At 37.0% G+C, this 19,533-nt stretch overlaps 1 protein-coding gene across 3 annotated transcripts; it reads left to right on the top strand.

Annotated features, from left to right (window-relative positions):
* The first annotated feature begins 2,692 nt into the window (after nt 1-2,692).
* LOC104241767 (uncharacterized) lies at nt 2,693-19,259 on the top strand. 3 transcript variants are annotated; one of them, XM_070150346.1, is made up of 11 exons: nt 2,693-2,854; nt 5,116-5,265; nt 5,557-5,673; nt 5,801-5,875; nt 6,786-6,872; nt 7,766-7,822; nt 16,287-16,379; nt 18,244-18,316; nt 18,416-18,491; nt 18,661-18,751; nt 18,858-19,259. In XM_070150346.1, the coding sequence occupies exons 3-11, from the start codon at nt 5,623-5,625 to the stop codon at nt 18,975-18,977; spliced, it is 723 nt and encodes a 240-aa protein (XP_070006447.1). In that variant the 5' UTR covers nt 2,693-2,854; nt 5,116-5,265; nt 5,557-5,622; the 3' UTR covers nt 18,978-19,259. The 3 variants fall into 3 exon arrangements, with proteins under 3 accessions (XP_070006447.1, XP_070006448.1, XP_070006449.1); XM_070150347.1 differs by lacking the exon at nt 5,116-5,265 and having other exon boundaries at nt 2,719-2,854; XM_070150348.1 differs by lacking the exon at nt 2,693-2,854 and having other exon boundaries at nt 5,185-5,340.
* Nucleotides 19,260-19,533: the final 274 nt, after the last annotated feature.

Raw genomic sequence — 19,533 nt, 5'->3', positions numbered from 1 at the left:
ACAAAGTGTACCCATTAAGTACACCAATGAATATTCAATCACTTAAAGTGAATGAGGATCCGTTCCAACCCCTAGAAGAGGATGAGGAACTCCTTGGTCCCGAAGTACCCTGTCTCAGTGCAATTGGTGCACTAATGCATCTTGCTAATGCTACAAGGCCTGACATAGCATTTTCTGTTAATTTACTAGCAAGATATAGTTCTCTTACACGGATTAAGGATCCGGTCTTACCTCCAGAAGAGATGATGAACCCCGTTGTACATAAGCTTCCTAAAGAAGCTTATTCATATGGGACTCCGCCGTAAATATGGTTATCTATTTAGTACTTTATTGGAAATAAGCTTCCTGGAGAAGCTTATCATTTCGGTAGTCCGTTATGGATAAATATTACCCCCGACAGAAGATTATCTATATCTGGTATAGTAGTAGCTTACAAGAAGCTTACATAGCAGCTTCCAGTAGTAGCTGACAAGCAGCTTACACATCAGCTTATAAGTAGCTTACACATCAGCTTCTATTAGCAACTTATACAACAGCTTGCAGTAGCAGCTTACAAGCAGTTTCATTTCATTCTAGAAAAATATGGTTTGGAATGTGACAAAAGATCCACAATTTTCTACAAAGACAATGCTGCATGCATAGCCCAATTTGAAGGGAGGATTTATAAAAGGAGGTAGAACGAAGCACATTTCACCAAAATTATTCTACACACACGATCTTCAGAAAAATGGTGACATTGATGTGCAACAAATCCGTTCAAGTGACAATCCGACAGATTTGTTCACTAAATCTTTGCCAACTTCAACTTTTGAGAAGATATTATACAATATTGGAATGTAGAGACTCAAATATTGAAACAAGGTTTTTATCAGGGGGAGTGAAATACGGGCTGCACTCTTTTTCCCTTACTAAGTTTTTTTCCCATGAGGTTTTTCTTGTAAGGTTTTTAATGAGGCAGCTAGAAATGCGTATTACTAAATATGTGTACTCTTATTCCTTTACTGGGATTTTTCCCACTGGGGTTTTCCTAGTAAGGTTTTAACGAGACACATTATCTTTTAATGAACATCCAAGGGGGAGTGTTATGAAACTATTATATTGTGGATGTCCATTTATTACTCCTCTATAGATAATCTTTCGGAAGAAGATTATCCATTTAGTATTCTGTTAAAGTTTATCTACAAGCAGCTGATGTAGGCAGGTTGCAAGCAACTCAATGAAATGATTTGCAGCAGCTTCTTATTAAGCAGGCAGGTTGCAAGCAGCTCATGCAGACAGCTGACTAGCAGCTGAAGAAAAGCCTCGCAGTTGCTTCCTAAAAATCCTCGTAGCTGCTTCATTTCTTCTATAAATAGAAGAGTTTTAAGTTCATTATGTACATCAGTTTGAATTCGAATAATATATCAGTTTCTCTCTATACTTGCCTTTACTTTATAGTCTTTATTTTATAACACGTTCATATTATATTCAATGTCTCGTTTTAGTGTTAGGCAGCCTTCACGACTTTAACTAGTATGTTGGTGTTGTCCGTTCACGAGTTCAATTGCCAGTTCTTTAAGTGCTCTGATTCAGTTTGTCAACTTTATGGTTGCTATAGTATTTTTGAGGTCTGAATAATCTAGATTCATGCTAAAAAATCCCACGTAGGCATCATTCATTACAATTCTCTTTATTTTGGAAGATTTTGGAATGGAGCATGAAAAATAATTCGGAGGGTCAAATTAAAAAAATCTAACATATTCTTGGAAGTCCAAATGATATTAATTTTCTTGGGTACTTAGTCCCGATGATACTAAAAGTACTTATTCAAACTAAACTCAAAATATTACAAATATTTTTCCAACAAAATTTTCATTCTTTTTGCAATTTTTACTCAGTAATCTTAAGGAAAAGAATAATTCTAAGCTCGTAGAGAAAAATTTAATCATCTTGTATGGAAGAGAATAAAACAGCAAAGATAAATTAAATAAATTATGATTAAGATAATTTGAAAAAAGGAGTAAAATTTGGTGTCTATGTTATACACCAAACCTTTGTTTGAGATTTTTACACGGTTTAACTCTTATTAAAAAAATATTTATACGAATAATAGTACTTTTTGCTTTATTCAAAAAATAGCATATTCATTTACAATTATAGCATTTTAAAAGTTTTTTTACTTTATTTATTGGTCTTTAATTTCTTAAATATAAATCGTTCAATATAAATTCATAATTTAAGGGATTATTTTGTTATAATTCTATAAAACAAGTAAAGACAAGAGATATAGAGAAAAAGAAAGGAGAGATTCTTATTTCTTTCATGTATTTAAGCGTAACAAATGATGTATCTTTTCTCAATCGAATTCATAATCTTATTTGTAGTCGCTACTCGCTCGTGACTTGTACTACCGGAGTACCTAGGGGTGGGCATAAAATCTGAAAAATCGAATTCCGAACCGGACCGAATTAATTCGGTATTTCGATTTCGATTTTTTCGTTATTTCGATCTAATTCGGTATTACAATTTCGGTATTTCGATACGATCTTCGGTATTAGAATTTTGAAATTTTGATATACCGAAATACCAAATTTTTAAAGACATTTTCTTACTGCCCAGCCCAGCGCCCAAGCCCAAACCTTTTTTGATTAAATTCCCAGCCCAACTGCCCAAGCCCACTCTAAAGATTAGGGCATTACTCATTAGGTTAGCTGGTTAGGCCATTAAAGATTTAGCATTAGGCAGTACAATTGAGTCTAGGCGAATTGGCGATTCCGACTTCCGAGCTCCGACTCCTCACTCCTCACTTCTCATAAATTCCGGGCAAACGAAGACGCTGCTGTTGCGAACTTGCCGATAGTTTCAATTTTCAAAGGTATGTTTCTACTTTCTAGACTCGACTTGTTTCTGTAGAGATTGAACATAATTGATGATTTCATCTAGCATTCCGATGGAGAAAAGGGGAAAGTATTGGATACAAATAGAGAAACTGAGGAACCAGAGCTTCTCTCTTGTTCTCACTTCTCCGTCTACATTTTATCAATCTATATCCCACTCAGAAGATTAACATTGACACTCAGATTAAGGGATATTTCTTGAAAAATCTTGCTGCTTTTTTTATCAAAATCATGTATGGGAAGGTGAGGATGAATCTTTGTGAATGAAACTTGAAATTTCGTGTTTGGTAGGCAAAGTTTTGTTCTGGGTTTTATTGAGTATGATCGAAGATGGTCTAAAAAGTAAAAATCGATTTTTTTAAAGATTTTGGGGGTTTCAACCTTTTGGATGATCATTGTAGCTTCTGTTCTAAGATTTGTGTTTGTTCATGAGATAATGCTGAATTGTACTGTAGGGATTTAAGATGTGGGTTTCCAGAAACTCCTCATTCTGATGTCTTAGAATTCTCCTTTGAATTATTCCCTGAAGCAGCTCTTTGGCTTTTCTCACTAATCTATGAATACAATATTAAAAACAAAATTAAAAATTGCTGAATAATTCTCCTTTGAATTATTCCCAGTAGAGTGCAAGCATTGTGGTCAAGTCTATAATCTTAATCCAAAGAGGAATGGAACATCTGGTGGTTTAAGGAAGCATATTAAGCGTTGTCTTGCGCGTCTTCCTGGAATCTTTATTTAAGAATTAAGACTAAGTTGATTCGAGACTATTAGTGTAAACTTGAATTGAGGGATGCCCTCTCTGTTTTGTACTTTGTTTATTTGGCTGCAATTGTGTTAGAGACTTAGAGTCTGAGCCTGTTAGACTTATTTGGCTGCTACTGTCTTAAATGTTGTGTATTTGTGTTTATGGTTTGGCTGTTCAGGTGTTCTTGGCATTGGCAGTGTGTAAATGTAATTGGCACATTGCAATTGGCTGTTCAGGTGTTCCTGATGTTGCTGCTGCATGTTAGTTACAATTGCAGCTTGGCAGTGTGTAAATGTTTGGCATTGGCAGTGTGTAAATGTTAGTTACAATTGCAGCTTGGCATTGGCAGTGTGTAAATGTTTTGTTGCATGTGAATATTATCTAATTCTGATTTCTGCAGATGCTTGTTACATGGCCTCATGGCAGATATTGTTGCTGTGTTGCGTATGAAGATGGTTGCAGGCTGCAGCAGAAGTGTTGCAAAAATTCCATTTTGTCCTTAGTTCCTATAGTAGCAGCAGTTTTTTTTTTTTTTTTTTTTTTTTAAATTTTCCTGTTAATGCATTTTTTTATGCGTGGTTAATGTTCCTTGATTTTCCAATTTCCAATTTCAACTTGTAGCTGAGCACTTTCTTGCACAGATCTCAACTGCTAAAGTGTCCAATTTTGGAGCTTAAAAATATACTCCTACTTGGGTCTCTGCAATTGCTTAAGAATATAGATGTTATGAAATTTCAAGCAGATTGCTGTACATGAATAATTATTCATTCATGTCTGGTGCTACGAACTGTTTCTGCCACTTTTGTTTCTCGACAAAAAATGTTTGTCAGTTGTGTTGTTTCCCGTTTGGTGCTACAAAATGGAACCAAAATAAGTTTATTATTTAGCGATTATTAAACCGAAGCCGTACCGAACCAAAATAAAATGTACCGAACCAAAATAAAATATACCGAACTGTACCAAAATAATTTGGTACGGTATTTGGTACACACAATTGATAAACTGAATACCGAACTGAAATATGCCCACCCCTAGGAGTACCGGTCCTTGAGAGGTTGTATAAAATTCAGTCATGTATTTCTTGCTATGAATAATCTATCATTTTTTATTGCCTTGTTAATTGTATGTTTGGCTAACCTAGCATTAGAGTTAGGTGCCATCACAATCTAGTAGAATTTTAGATCGTTGACGACAATGTAATGCCCAAACCCTTTATTTATAGGATGCATTAAGGTAATACAAATGAATCTCATCAATATGGTATTAACTATTGAAATCAGGGAGGAAGATCATGATATTATTGATATCGCTTTATACGTTTTTCTAGGAATTGAATGCTTTGAATTTTTTATCAAACATGATTATTGATCCATATGTATAGATTTATGCTAAGAAATATATTTATTTAGCTGCAGTGCCATGTAATATACCTTCTGCTGCTAGGTTTTTGAAACTTTTTCTTAAACATTGTCTATTTGTGTCTCTACTCTCTAGGCCCATTCCTGTCATTGAACCCAAAGGCCCGAATAAATAGCCACACGGCGAAACGGGTCAGGGTCGGGTCTCCACGGGAAGAAGATACGGAAGGAGAGAAACTGCGATAGCATCAACCATCTCTACAGCGCAATCTTACCTCCTAAAAGGGTCTCAACCCTGCTCAAATTTCCAAGTTTCAAGAAAATTTCTTTTGTCTTCTTCATCACTTTAGTCAATTTTATCGTACGATAATAAAATATCTAAATTGAACCAACCTTGTTGTTTGCAATCACATACCTTAAAAAATAGCTCCATTTTTTTCTTATTTCTCTCTGAAAAAGTATTAGTACTAGTTATATGACACGAGGGTCTAATTATTTAAATTTTGATGTAAATTTAAACGTAAAATATTTAAACTAAAATTTATATATTCTCTTACGCCGTCTTCTCCTACAACAGGCTCCCGTCCCAGCTGCTCTGAGTTTTACACTTCCCTTTGTAACAGAGTTAAAACGAAGAAAGACAATGGCTTCAAAGCCCTTACCTACTCGTTCAACCTTCATTGATAAATCTGTAGTAAGTACCCTCTTTCCCCCCACTAATTTTTTTCTTCTTTTTTATGTGCCAAGATATTTATTTATGTCATGAAATTCACGCATGTATATTTAATGCAAAAAAGATTGTATTTTTTGATTTTAATCAGGTTCCTGGTGATGTGATTTTGGATCTTTCTAAGTTGACTGACCAAACCATTAAGCTGGGTGGCGGCCTCCATCAGGTTTTGTTTCAGTAGGGTTAATTTCTTATGGATGCTTTGATTATTTTTCGTGTAGCTACTGTGATTTTCTGAACTCTGCTTGTTGTGGCACATGGGTTTTGATACATTTTTGTTTTTTCGTTCAACACTTATTAGCAATTAGTAAAAGAACTAATTTTCTTCCACCATTTTCCCTTTTATATAGCTCAAACAATTTCATTTATATAACACCAAGACTGTTTGAAGAATATGTTCAAATTGTGTATATGACTCAACTCGTGTCAACAAGAGTCATCTAAAGTTTGTCCAGCTGCCTATAGAACATGGTCTTATCTCGTTGCACAAAAAAATACATATAAAAAAAGGTTCCATTTATACTTTATACATCGCTCTTACCATTTTTGCCTTCAGCAAATTGGGATTTCACTACTCAATGCAACCAAATGCTAAAAACTATGTACATTTATAATGCTTTAGTTCTTCTCAAATTCAGGGTGTCCGCGAAGCTGTCAGTGATTCTGGATCATTTATATACTTGACTTTACACCACGAACTCAAATTTGAAGATATCATTCTTGCTATTTTGGGAAAATCTTTTATTTCTTTCATTCCATATGTACCAAAAAGAGATACATAGGTAACGTATTCAAGCTAGACACTGATCCTCTGAGATCTCCGACTTGTGGTTGCTTCCCCCACTGTTCTGGGACATTTCCTTTATATATGTTAATTTCCCCTGTAGATGATAGTAATTGATTTAGCATTATTTGAGTTATGGTTTGAATATTGGTACTTGAGAAATTTCTATCCTACTTTTAGTATGCTCAAAATTGAAAGTACAATGAGGCAATACAGCAGTATCTTAGATTTTCTAACTGCCGTCAAGATAAATATCTCTGATCTTCTATACATATTTTTCCCGCTTTGGCAGGACCATGACGCTATAACTGTCGTCAAAGCTGGTATTTTGAGGTTTTCAAAGCCAAACAAATACTGGATTGAAAGCTCACACAAGAGAGTGAGTGCAGTGCTATCTTTCTAGACATTTTTTTTTGCTGACGAGATATCCCTATGGGGCCAACCCTTAGGTACAACCACAGCCTTCGAAACTTGGGGATAATGGGAGCCTTAGAAATTATCTAAGTATATACTTCTGTTGTTATTTTCAGTTGATGTTATCGGAAAAATTCCAGGTTATTGCTTTCTTCAGGTGGTTGGCCAATATCTTAATACATTTAAAGTGAAAACTATTTCTTTTCACTACTACATTCTTCTGATGATTGATGGTAAACTGGGCATTGGATTTTCTTACAGGGAAACACAAAGGGGATGAGTACTAAGTAAAACAATGTAGCACTTATTCACTGTTTAGGTTGAATTTTGGAAATTGATTTAACTCATCAGCTTTGAGGTCATACTATAGTCTAAATAGCTGTAATATATAAGTTGCTCTGTTGCTAAAATGAAAATCTCATATAGGGTTTTATGTTTCTAAGCCAATGTGCTTTATGGCTAGATCTGCAAAATTTAATCTCTTAAATCAACTAGTTGCACAAGTCCGTTAATATTCCTATATCTGAGAGATAAAGCAAGATTATCCAATTCAGAATTATCGGAGTCTTTTGTGGTTTTTCTTGTACTCATTTAACTCGGGAAAAAACTTTATAAAGGAAAAAAGAATGAAATTACAAAGTTAAACATATTGTGTTGAACCATGGACTGAAAAGGGAGCCATAGTACTAAATGATTCCATCAGTGATACTTGATTTCTACTGTAGTTTTAACCATCTTCATCTGTTTTTGACATTAGATTAGGATGATCTCTTTTTCTTGAGAAAGTAGATTAGGATGCTCTCTTCTAATCGAGTTGAACTTTCTTTCATTTGCTGATCCACTGAAATATATTTACAGTATATACCTACCGTGGGGGATACTGTTCTTGGAATTGTGGTGGACACAAGAGCGGATGTAAGCATTTTTATTTAAAAACTGCTGCTTATTCTTCTTATTTAAGTTTTATCTCTGCTTATTGTGAGTTCCTTATTTCTGTTTTCTTTTGAATAGTTATAATTACTTTGGTCCTAGCTGTGTCCTTAATTCTACTTACAGCAGAGTGAGCTCTGTAGCGGACACTTCTAAGTTGTTGAATACAATCTGCATTTTTTTTTGAGAAGGTAAAATATTTGTATATTAATAACAAACTACACAAAGGGTGTGTAGTCCCCCATATTTACAAGAATCAAAACAAACTCCTAGTCCTTAGTCTTCTCATAAGGATTCTAATACATCAAAAATAGATTCAGGTTTTTCTAAGACTTCTTGTTTACACCAAAGATAGAACAGGACAAGACATTTCATTTTCAATTTTTGGATGCTATTGACCTTGTCCTCAAAACATCTTTGATTTCTTTCTTCCCAAATTGTCCACCAAATGCAAGCAGGGACAATCCTCCTATCTCTTTCTTGCCAGAAGAGATACCCTCACTGGTCCAGCATGCTAGTACCTCAAGTATTCTTATTGGCATAGTCCACCTGATGCCCCTCAAACTAATGAATATCCTCCATAACTGAGTTGTCCATCTACAATGTAAAAAGAGATGATTTGTTGTCACTGCCTCTTGTCCACATAAGTAACACTTGGAACAAAGTTGATAACCTCTCATGATAAGGTTATCCTGAGTTAACACTGCTTCTTTTGCCAATAACCATGTAAAGCAGGCAACTTTGTACGGAATCTTAACTCTCCATATCATCTTCCATGGCCAACACCCAGTCTGATTATTTGAAAAATTGAACTCCTTGTAGGCAAATTTAACTGAAAACTTTCCTTGTCTATGCCCTTGCCATATCATGCAGTCTTCTCTAGTTGAAGTCTCTTTAAATTGCTCTAGAGTATTATAGAATTGTGTTACTTTCCCAATCTCCCAATCATTCAGAAGTCTTCTGAAGGTTAGGTTCCAACCTTGGTTTGCCCATACCTCTCCAACTGTTGCTGCTTGCTGTTGATTTAGGGAGTGAATGTCGGGAAAAAGATGTTTCAAAGCTCCTTGACCTAGCCAATTGTCTTCCCAAAAGGATATCTTCATTCTATCCCCAACTCTGACTTTAGACTTGATCATCATTTTAGGCCACAAATTTCTAATAAATCTCCAGAGACTGATCTCATATGGACAATTAACTGCTTTGGTTGTTCATTCTCCTTCCATCTCATATTTTTCTTTAATCACAAGTTTCCTTAGTGGCTCTTCTTCTGCTGCAAATCTCCATAACCATTTCATCATCAAAATTTGGTTCTAGACTTTCAAATTCTTGATCCCAAGACCTCCTTCCTTTTTGCTAGCTAAAAGAGACACCCATTTAACCAAATGGATTTTTTTATTGTCACTCTTACCTTGCCGTAAGAAGTTTCTTCGTAATGCTATCCTTTTCAATACATTTGCTGGAATAGGAAAAAGAGACATCATATAAGTACGCATTGCAACAAGCACATAATTAATTAGAATCAATCTACCCCCATGGACAGGTACTGATTTTTCCAATTTGTTAGCTTCTTCTCACATTTTTCTAACACCCCATTTCATATCCCTTTTGACTTACTCTTGGCCCCTAAAGGCATCCCCAAATAAACTGTTGGCAACTCCCCAATCATTCCTCCAAGAATTCTAGCTAAGCTATGAATTTCTTCCACCTCATAACTGTATATAAAGCTTTCGTTCTAGTTAATGTATAATCCAGATGTGGCTTCAAAAAGAATGAAGATCACCCTCAGCATCATCAGTTGAACTATTCATAAATACAATCTGCATTTATGAACTATTCTTTTTCAGCATCCCACTATCCTTTTCTTTTAAACGAGTTCAGAAGTCAAGGTCCTGATATTCCTTTTTTTCCCGATAAGTAATAACAGTATATTAATATCGTTATCTTTTTGATGAGCTGCCTTTGTTTCTGGGGAACTAGTTACCTGTCTTCTGTTTGCTTTGTATAATTGATTTTTTGCTTTTGTGTAGTGTGTTTCTTCTGCTTCCTGTTTTTGATCAAGTGTAGAATCAGATATGTGGTGCGCTTATCTAAAACATAATAAGCAGCCAATGCATGAATTTTGCCCCTAATGTTTGAGGAGGTTTATGATGTGTTTCGGGATATTTGGTGTAATTTGTTAAAGTTTTATTGAAGCCAACTGTAGGGTTTTAGGTTCTAAACCACCACTAAGGACAAATCAGCGGATGTTGTGCAAAAAGAGGAGGGTAATGATCCAAGTCTGCTGGGGAAAAAGTTTTTTTTTTTTGGAGTGTGTTGATCATTGACCATATAAAATTACATTCATATTACTGTCATGGGGAGTATACAAAATTGACACTAACTAGTTTCAGATTAAGGCATAGCTGTTATTGTTGTACCACTGAAATTTTTCCAGAACAGAGGAAATACAAAAAGAAATAGACATATTGCGATCCTGCAGGCTAAACTGTTGAAGAAGAAAGTGATCTTCATTAGAGGCAGAGTAGAAAATGATAGTGAGAACTTCATCCAGGAACTTGCCCAAATTCAATATTCGCATCTCTAGCGAATTCATTTAAATGAATTTTCTGATAAGAGAATCTAACATGACATACTTAAGACAACCTTAGAAAAGTCCTACACCGTATTTATGATTGCCCATCTACCATTTATTAAATTGATAACACCATTGCAGAGACTTGATCACAACACCTTTTAATGACAGAGTTTAGCATCACCTAACTGCAGATTATGCAACAGCTGAAAACTGCTTGAGTAATTCAATCTTTAAGCAGTAGCAGAAAACTGCTACATAGGAAAGTATATTGTTTTTCCTTTTCTCTTTCTGGAAGTAGTAGTTGAAACTTTGACAACTAATTCAATCTTCATACTTCTAAATTCCAAGTCAGGAGAACATACTCAGAATTCAGGATACCTCATAGACAACACTAAGACTACTGAAATTTTTGTAAGAATAGATCTTCTAACATTTCCTACCAAGTTAACTGCTGAATTTCCAACAGGATATGGTTCAGACAAAATTTCTTTCATTGAGGTTGTGAGAAGGCACGAGAGAAAATATGATATATTGATATTGTATGTGATGCAATACAAGAGGTGCTATTTATAGCTACTCTATACAAAGGGGATACTACTCCTATTCCAATGTGGGACAATTACATAGCTATCTCTAACATTTACATAGCTATCTCTAACACTCCCCTCAAGCCGGAGCATATAAATCATATGTACCGAGCTTGTTACATATATAATCAATGCGAGGACTAGTGAGGGACTTGGTGAAAATATCTGCAAGTTGATCATTCGATCTCACAAACTTCGTAGTAATATCTCCTGAGAGTATCTTTTCTCTGACGAAGTGACAATCAATCTCAATGTGTTTAGTTCTCTCATGAAACACCGGATTTGATGCAATATGAAGTGCAGCTTGATTATCGCACACAAGTTCCATCCGACTGATTTCACCAAATTTCAACTCCTTGAGCAATTGTTTGGTCCAGACTAGTTCACATGTTGCCATAGCCATTGCTCGGTATTCTGCTTCTGCACTAGACCGAGCAACTACATTCTGTTTCTTACTTTTCCAGGACACCAAATTTCCTCCTACTAAAACACAATATCCAGACGTAGAACGTCTATCAGAAGGTGATCCTGCCCAATCAGCATCCGAGTACCCAACGATCTGCTCATGACCTCGATCCTCAAACAGTAATCCTTTACCTGGAGCCGATTTTATATACCGGATAATGCGGACAACTGCATCCCAATGACTATCACAGGGAGAATTCATAAACTGACTTACAACACTCACAGGATAAGAAATGTCGGGCCTAGTCACTGTGAGATAATTTAATTTACCAACCAGCCGCCTATAGCTTGCAGGATCGCTAAGCGGCTCCCCCTGTCCAGGCAGAAGTTTAGAATTCGGATCCATCGGCGTGTCAACAGGTCTGCAACCTGTCATCCCTGTTTCCTCAAGAATGTCTAACACATATTTCCTTTGAGAAATAACAATACCTGAGCTAGATTGAGCAACCTCAATACCTAGAAAGTACTTCAATCTGCCTAGATCCTTAGTTTGAAAGTGCTGGAAGAGATGTTGCTTCAGATTAGTAATACCATCCTGATCATTGCCCGTAATAACAATATCATCAACATAGACTACCAGATAAATACATAGACTTGAAGCAGAGTGGCAATAAAACACAGAGTGATCAGCTTCACTACGAGTCATGCCAAACTCCTGGATAACCGTGCTGAACTTACCAAACCAGGCTCGAGGAGACTGCTTTAGACCATAAAGTGACCGACGCAAGCGACATACAAGGCCACGAGACTCCCCCTGAGCAATAAAACCAGGTGGTTGCTCCATATAAACCTCATCCTCAAGATCACCATGAAGAAAGGCATTCTTAATGTCCAACTGATAGAGGGGCCAATGACGAACTGCAGCCATGGATAGAAAAAGGCGAACTGATGCCACTTTAGCCACTGGAGAGAAGGTATCACTGTAATCTAGCCCAAATATTTGAGTGTATCCTTTGGCAACAAGACGTGCCTTAAGTCGATCAATCTGGCCATCGGGACCAACTTTGACTGCATAAACCCAACGACAACCAACGGTAGATTTACCTGAAGGAAGAGGAACAAGCTCCCATGTACCACTTGTATGTAAAGCAGACATCTCGTCACTCATAGCCTGTCGCCATCCTGGATGAGACAATGCTTCACCTGTAGACTTAGGGATGGAAACCGAGGACAATGAAGATATAAAAGCATAATGGGGAGATGACAGACGATGATAACTCAAACCAACATAATGAGGATTAGGGTTTAGTGTGGTCCGTATACCTTTTCGAAGTGCAATCGGTGTACTAGGAGCAGGATCCGCAGTAGGAGCCGTGTCAGGTGCAGGACGAGAACCAGATGGGCCTGATGTAGGGCGCGATCGACGATGATAAGTCAAGAGTGGTGTTCCTGTGGCTGGGGAACTAGGAGGGATAACACTGGACTCCTCAAAAGTTGGTATGGGTGAAACCTCTGTGGTTGAAGGTGGAGGAGGATTACTAAACTCCTCAAAAGTCGGTATAGGTAAGACCTCAGATATGTCATGGTGGTCAGCAGAAGTGACATCAGTTGTGAAGAAAGGTTTAGACTCGAAAAATGTGACGTCAGCTGACATAAGGTACCTATGAAGATCAGGTGAATAACAACGATATCCCTTCTGAACACGAGAATAACCAAGGAAGACACACTTGAGAGCACGAGGAGCTAACTTATCTTTCCCCGGGGCTAAGTTATGAACAAAACATGTGCTCCCAAAAACCCGAGGTGGAAGAGGGTATAAGGCTGACTGGGGAAACAATATTGAATGTGGAATCTGACCCTTGATGGGAGATGAAGGCATCCTATTAATCAAATAACAAGCTGTGAGAACTGCATCGCCCCAAAAACGCAGCGGAACACGAGACTCAATTAGAAGTGTGCGAGCAGTCTCAATAAGGTGCCTATTCTTTCTTTCTGCAACCCCATTTTGCTGAGGGGTATAAGGACAAGATGTCTGATGAATAATTCCATGAGAAGACATAAACTGCTGAAACTGAGAAGATACATATTCTAAGGCATTATCACTGCGAAAAATGCGGATAGAGACACCAAATTGGTTTTTGATTTCAGCACAAAAACTCTGGAATATAGAGAATAACTCAGAACGATCTTTCATTAAGAAAAGCCAAGTACATCTTGAGTAATCATCAATAAAGCTAACAAAATAACGAAATCCCAAGGTTGAACTGACTCTACTAGGACCCCATATATCAGAATGAACCAAGGAGAAAACAGACTCTGCATGACTCTCAACACTACGCGTAAAGGAAGCTCGGGTATGTTTCCCAAGCTGACACGACTCACAATCTAATCTAGACAAACTGGATAAACTAGGCACCATCTTTTGAAGTTTGGATAAACTCGGATGTCCTAAACGTCTGTGGATTAGATCTGGAGGATCTGTAACTAGACATGTTGTGGAAGGACTGAGCGAGTTAAGGTAGTAAAGACCTTCTGATTCACGACCTGTACCAATTGTCCGTCCCGTACTGCGGTCCTGCATAATAAAAGAATCATCAATAAAATATATACCACAATTGAGGGCACGAGTCAAACGACTAACAGATGCAAGACTAAAAGGACAACCAGGAACATAAAGAACGGAATCTAGGGTGATAGAAGACAATGGGTTGGCTTGTCCAACTCCTTGTGCCTTAGTTTGACATCCATTGGCTAAAGTAACAGTAGGAAGAGACTGTGAATATACAATATTCGACAAAAGTGATTTATTACCAGAGATATGATCAGAAGCGCCTGAGTCCATGACCCATGGTCCAAGAGTACTAGACTGGGAAACACAAGCAAAAGAATTACCAGCAATAGGAGTGTCAGTCTGGGCAACTGAGGCTACTTGTGGAGATGTTTGCTTACTTGCTCGATACTGAAGGAGCTCATTATATTCTTCTTTAGATACAGAAAAGCCCTGGTTACCTGTAGTCTCGCTCTGAGCAACGTAGGCATTTTTGGGTGGACGGCCATTTAAGGAATAACACATTTCGCGAGTGTGTCCAAGTTTGTGACAATAAGAACATTTGGGTCTAGATCTCCCAAAACGACTGCCTCCTCGTCTATTCTCCATAGTTTGAGATGCCCGAACATCCACTGTCTGGGATGCAAGAACAGAGGAATCAAGTATCTGTGATGAAATCACTGGGTGACTTGGTGCTGCAGCAAGGCGAAGTAATCGAGAGAATAATTCATCAACTGTAGGGACAGTCGGACTCGCCAAAATCTGGTCTCGTACTGAATCAAGATCATGAGGAAGTCCAGCGAGTGTAAGAACTAGAAACATTTTCTGTCGCTGCTCTTGTTGTTTTGACACACTAGCAGAAACTGACATCAATGTCTCAAATTCCTCCATGACTGCCTGTACCTGACCCAAGTAAGTAGACATATCTAATTCTTGCTTCTTTAAGTTTGTCATCCGTGATATCACATCATAGAAGCGAGATATATCATTAGTGTATAACGTACGAGCCTTTGCCCAAACCAAATAACATGTCTGGAATGGCCGAAACAAAGGCATCAACTTAGAATCAATAGAACGCCACAAGATGCTACATAATTGAGCATCAATTTTTGCCCAAAGCGCTATCGCCTTTTCATCTCCTTCGCTAGACTGTTTAATCAGATGATCTTGCACACCTTGACCTTTACACCACAACTCGACAGATGAAGCCCAAGCTAAGTAGTTTGAACCTCCCATTAAAGGTTCCGAGGTAATCATAACATTAGAGTTTCCAGAACTCATGCTTTTAGACCCAAAAACATCAATTCCCAAAGACATCTTGTAAATTATTACCAAATAAGAGAAATAATCAACTGTAATCCACTGAAAATAGAGTAAGGAACACTGAACCAGAATGGTAAACTACTGTAGCAGTTGGAAAGTTACTATTGCAGCTGGAAAATATTCAAAGTGGTCGGAATGAAATAAAAACAGTAGGGGTAGGATCGGAATTACCAGAAGACCCAACTGTTCTGAAGGAACTTTTTCAATGGAAGTCAACTTTTTGAAATCACTATTCACGCCGGAAAAATAAAAAAGTTGTCGGAATTTGGTGTAACTTGGATGGGTAGGCTCGGAATTGCAAGGGAAACAATCTGTCCTGAAGAGTCGTTGCCAAAAAATGGCCGGAAGGTGGCCCACGCAACGTTGGAACTTCGCCAAAAAATTTTCTTTGGACAGCTACAGTACCGCCGGAGATTTTCACTGGGATTTGGTCGCCGGACAGTGACTACGCTTGTGGTAGTGTTGGATTTTGTGCACAACACTGACAGAGACGACGCAAAACAACTTTGAAAGTCGCCGGAAAAAAAGGGTTTCGGTGACTGATTTTACTTCCCGGAATCGCTGGAATTTATGCACAGCGATAAATCTCTCACGATAGCTCTGATACCATGTGAGAAGGCACGGGAGAAAATATGATATATTGATATTGTATGTGATGCAATACAAGAGGTGCTATTTATAGCTACTCTATACAAAGGGGATACTACTCCTATTCCAATGTGGGACAATTACATAGCTATCTCTAACATTTACATAGCTATCTCTAACAGAGGTAAAAGGTTGGTCTAAAAAATTTCTCCTCTATTTGCTAGTACGTTTGACGAGAGATTTTGGTATTTTCCTGTCATTTTCATGAAGTCATCAAGATTCGTCACAGATATAATGATGGTCCATGCATAAAACCATAAAATCTGAAAGCTTATTGATTCTTATCTGAAACTATAGATGATGTCATTAAGATCTTTGAATTTTCTTTGTACACTTCAAATTCACTTTTGAGTTTTCTGGCAGAACTTTTTTGTGGACATAAAAGGGCCAATGGTGGCATTCTTGCCCGTGCTAGCATTTGAAGGAGGGACTAGGAGAAACATACCCAAATTTGAGGTGCAATCCTAAGTTCCATGATATTTGCTCATATTCTTTGTTCTTTTCTCCTCTGATTTTCTTTTTTATGGTAAGTAATTGTGCAAGTATTTATTAATTCAAATGGAGATGCTTCTTGCACTTTTATCTGATTGCAAATTTTCACTTTATGAATCTTGATCATTTGAAATTGAATGGCAGCTTTAGTGTTTACCTGAGATAGATGAATTGGAAGGCTCCTTCCAAATGGGGCAAGCTTGACTTTCCTTTAGTTGAAAAGTTGAATTTTTTATAATTGCTGGTTGCTAGTTCAAGAATTGCTTGATGTGGCCTCTTGAATTATAAGAGATCACATTAGTTCATTGATAGCAGTTTAATTTAACACCCTCACCCTGCCTTTAAGTGTGTAGCAGTCATGCTGATATTGTGGCATTATAGGTGTTTTTATTGAAATAAGAGATAATTTTTCCTCGTATGATTTTTGCATTTCCATATTCAAATGAGTTAATTAGTTCATGCAAGAAGAATTTGATTTTCAAATGGACGATATTTTCTCTTAAATTTATTGTTATGCATTCCCATTGTTCAAAATGTAAAATAAGATTCAGAAAAAACTAATAGTGCTGCCAGCAGTGTTGCTCAAGATTATTAGTATTTCTACTCGATGTAAAAGGAGATATTGTGCCAAATGCCTTTGAAAGCAGTGCTTTCCTCCATGGTGGCAAACAAATTACTCGACTACTTAACTCATAAATTAGTGCGAGTGCCTCTCAGTAACTGGCCTTCACATTACCTGTTCACTTGTATAGATAGCTTTATATGGTATTCACATCCAATATGCCTGGGTAAAACATGTTCAGTTTATAGTTATCCTTTCAGAAATCTTCAGTTGGAAAAATGAGTTGGTTCCTGGGATTATTAGCCAAGAAGTGGAGAATAGAAATGAAATAGAGAATAAACAAGAAAAGAAGAATGAATGAAGAAGCAGAAAAGAAGCTCAAAGGAGATATTGCAGAAGACGACTTGCACAAGAAGAAAAAGAACAAAAACTAATCTTGAAGAAAAAAACAATAAAGAAAGAACAAAAGGGAAAAGCAAAGATAGTAGAGTCTTAGCCATTGCAAACCAGAGAAAAGGAACAAGACAAAAGCCATAGAGAGAATGCTCAAGCATATATGGAGGGGAATCCCAGTACTCAGTTCTATTTATACTTTATTCTGTCTCTCCCTCCCCCCACCCCCACCCCCCTTTCTTGACGTCAAATTCAAGCGAGGACCCTTCTCTTCACATTGGTGCATCTCTTTAAGCGATGAAGCAATCACTTTTAATAACACTGGGTTTTGGATTTACCTTTTAACCTCAATGTAAAGTTTGTGATTACCTGGACAAAAAAAATATGATTAGATTAAATCTCGATCGCATGAAAGAAAGTCATATGACATGAAATTTTTATGTGAGTTTGCCTGATCAGAACCATGAATTAGATTTGGTCCAATTTTTTTATCTACTTAAAGGTTGAAATTGCTCCAGTGAGCTAAAAATAAGAAAAGGGAAATAAAAACAACTTGATAGGTGAACTAACTATTATTCCACAAAAAAAAAGTTATCCAGTATAGAGCTTTTCATGTATCATTGTCAGGCTGAGTTTTTGCTTGTAAACATGCCAGCACCATCTTATTGCTATTGTGCAATAGAATGACTTTCTTTCTTTCAACAATAAATTGATATTGTACTAATTAAAGAAAAGGACTATTTGCCTACCGGAACACCAATTAATGTCATGTCCCCATATTAAATTCGAATAAACCATAGGATTTGTCTTAATCATTTTTTTATCATGTGTATATCAGGACCTATTTTCTTATAAGTCATTGTGTTCTTTCAGGTAGGTACTCTAATTTATGCCCGTGTAGTCAAGGCCAACACTGGAATGAACCCTGAGTTATCTTGCATGGATGGTTGGTGCCTTCCTAATTAATTTGCAACATGAGTTCTTGTATATCATAATCTATCTGCTTTTGTTCCTAATTTTCAAATAATTATCTTATTCAATATAGCTTCTGGAAAAGCTGCCGAGTTTGGCCTCATCAAGGATGGCTATATGTTTGAGTCGTCAACTGGTTTATCACGGATGTAAGATTCTGTTTTGGCTTTAACTTGCAACCCAGATCTTTTCTTAGGTTATACTGTAAACGTGCTGATCAGAAAAGAGACGAGCAAAAGTGTGAAGGTCTTGTTGCATGCTATTCAGGTTTAAGCTATTCCTTAGCTACATGTTCATCTTTTTGTATTTTCTTCTTAGGTTGCTGAGTTCACCAACATGTCCAGTTCTTGAGGGTCTGGGAAAGAAGCTAGCTTTTGAGATAGCTGTTGGTTTAAATGGCCGTGTGTGGGTATGAAATTAGTTCACTCTTTTTTGTTGCGGTTGGTCAGGTTCATCTATTTCAAATTGTCAATTAGTGCTTCCTTTTTTCAATTTAGATATTTGTTGTGCTATAGGTAAATGCTGAGCACCAATCCACAATCATTCTTGTTGCAAATGCAATAATGAACTCTGAGTCCTTGACACCAGTGCAGCAAAAGATCATGGTGGAGAGGCTGCTTGATAGAGTAAATTGAACTCGATTCAGCACTTTGACCAAATGAATTCATGTATAATGTGAAGCCAAAAGTAAAATTTAGCTTTTTTCTCGAGGACCATCCAATCCTTCACCCATGTAACTGCACTGAGAGTACAACCAAAGGGTGTAACTTTATGAGTATAATTCGACGACTGTCTATGGTTGTATTTGTTCTTCATATACCAATACCAATCTTGTCCATCATCCAACAGATATATGACTTAAATTTGTGACTGCTCAATTTTGCAATATGAATTATTCCTTTTACGGGATGTATTTACATGGGCCGCTCCATTTCCGTATATAAGTTAGTAACAATTTAGCATATCATTTTTTTGTAAAAATAGCACGGTATAGCCAGTTTTCGGACTGATATTCAAAAATAGCCAGTATTTACGAAGTCAATGAAAAATAGCCACTATTTTGCTGCAACAGAGACCGGTCCACCATAATATACTGGAGTTAGGTGCACCAGTGTATGAACTCCAGCATATTATGCTGGACCGGTATACTTTGCCGACTCCAGTATAATATACTGGAGACTGGAGCACCTG

Source organism: Nicotiana sylvestris, chromosome 6 (genome assembly GCF_000393655.2).
Source record: "Nicotiana sylvestris chromosome 6, ASM39365v2, whole genome shotgun sequence".
NCBI lineage: Eukaryota > Viridiplantae > Streptophyta > Magnoliopsida > Solanales > Solanaceae > Nicotiana > Nicotiana sylvestris.
The sequence above is the reverse complement of the archived record's forward strand: the minus strand, read 5'-3'. Positions and strand labels throughout refer to the sequence as shown.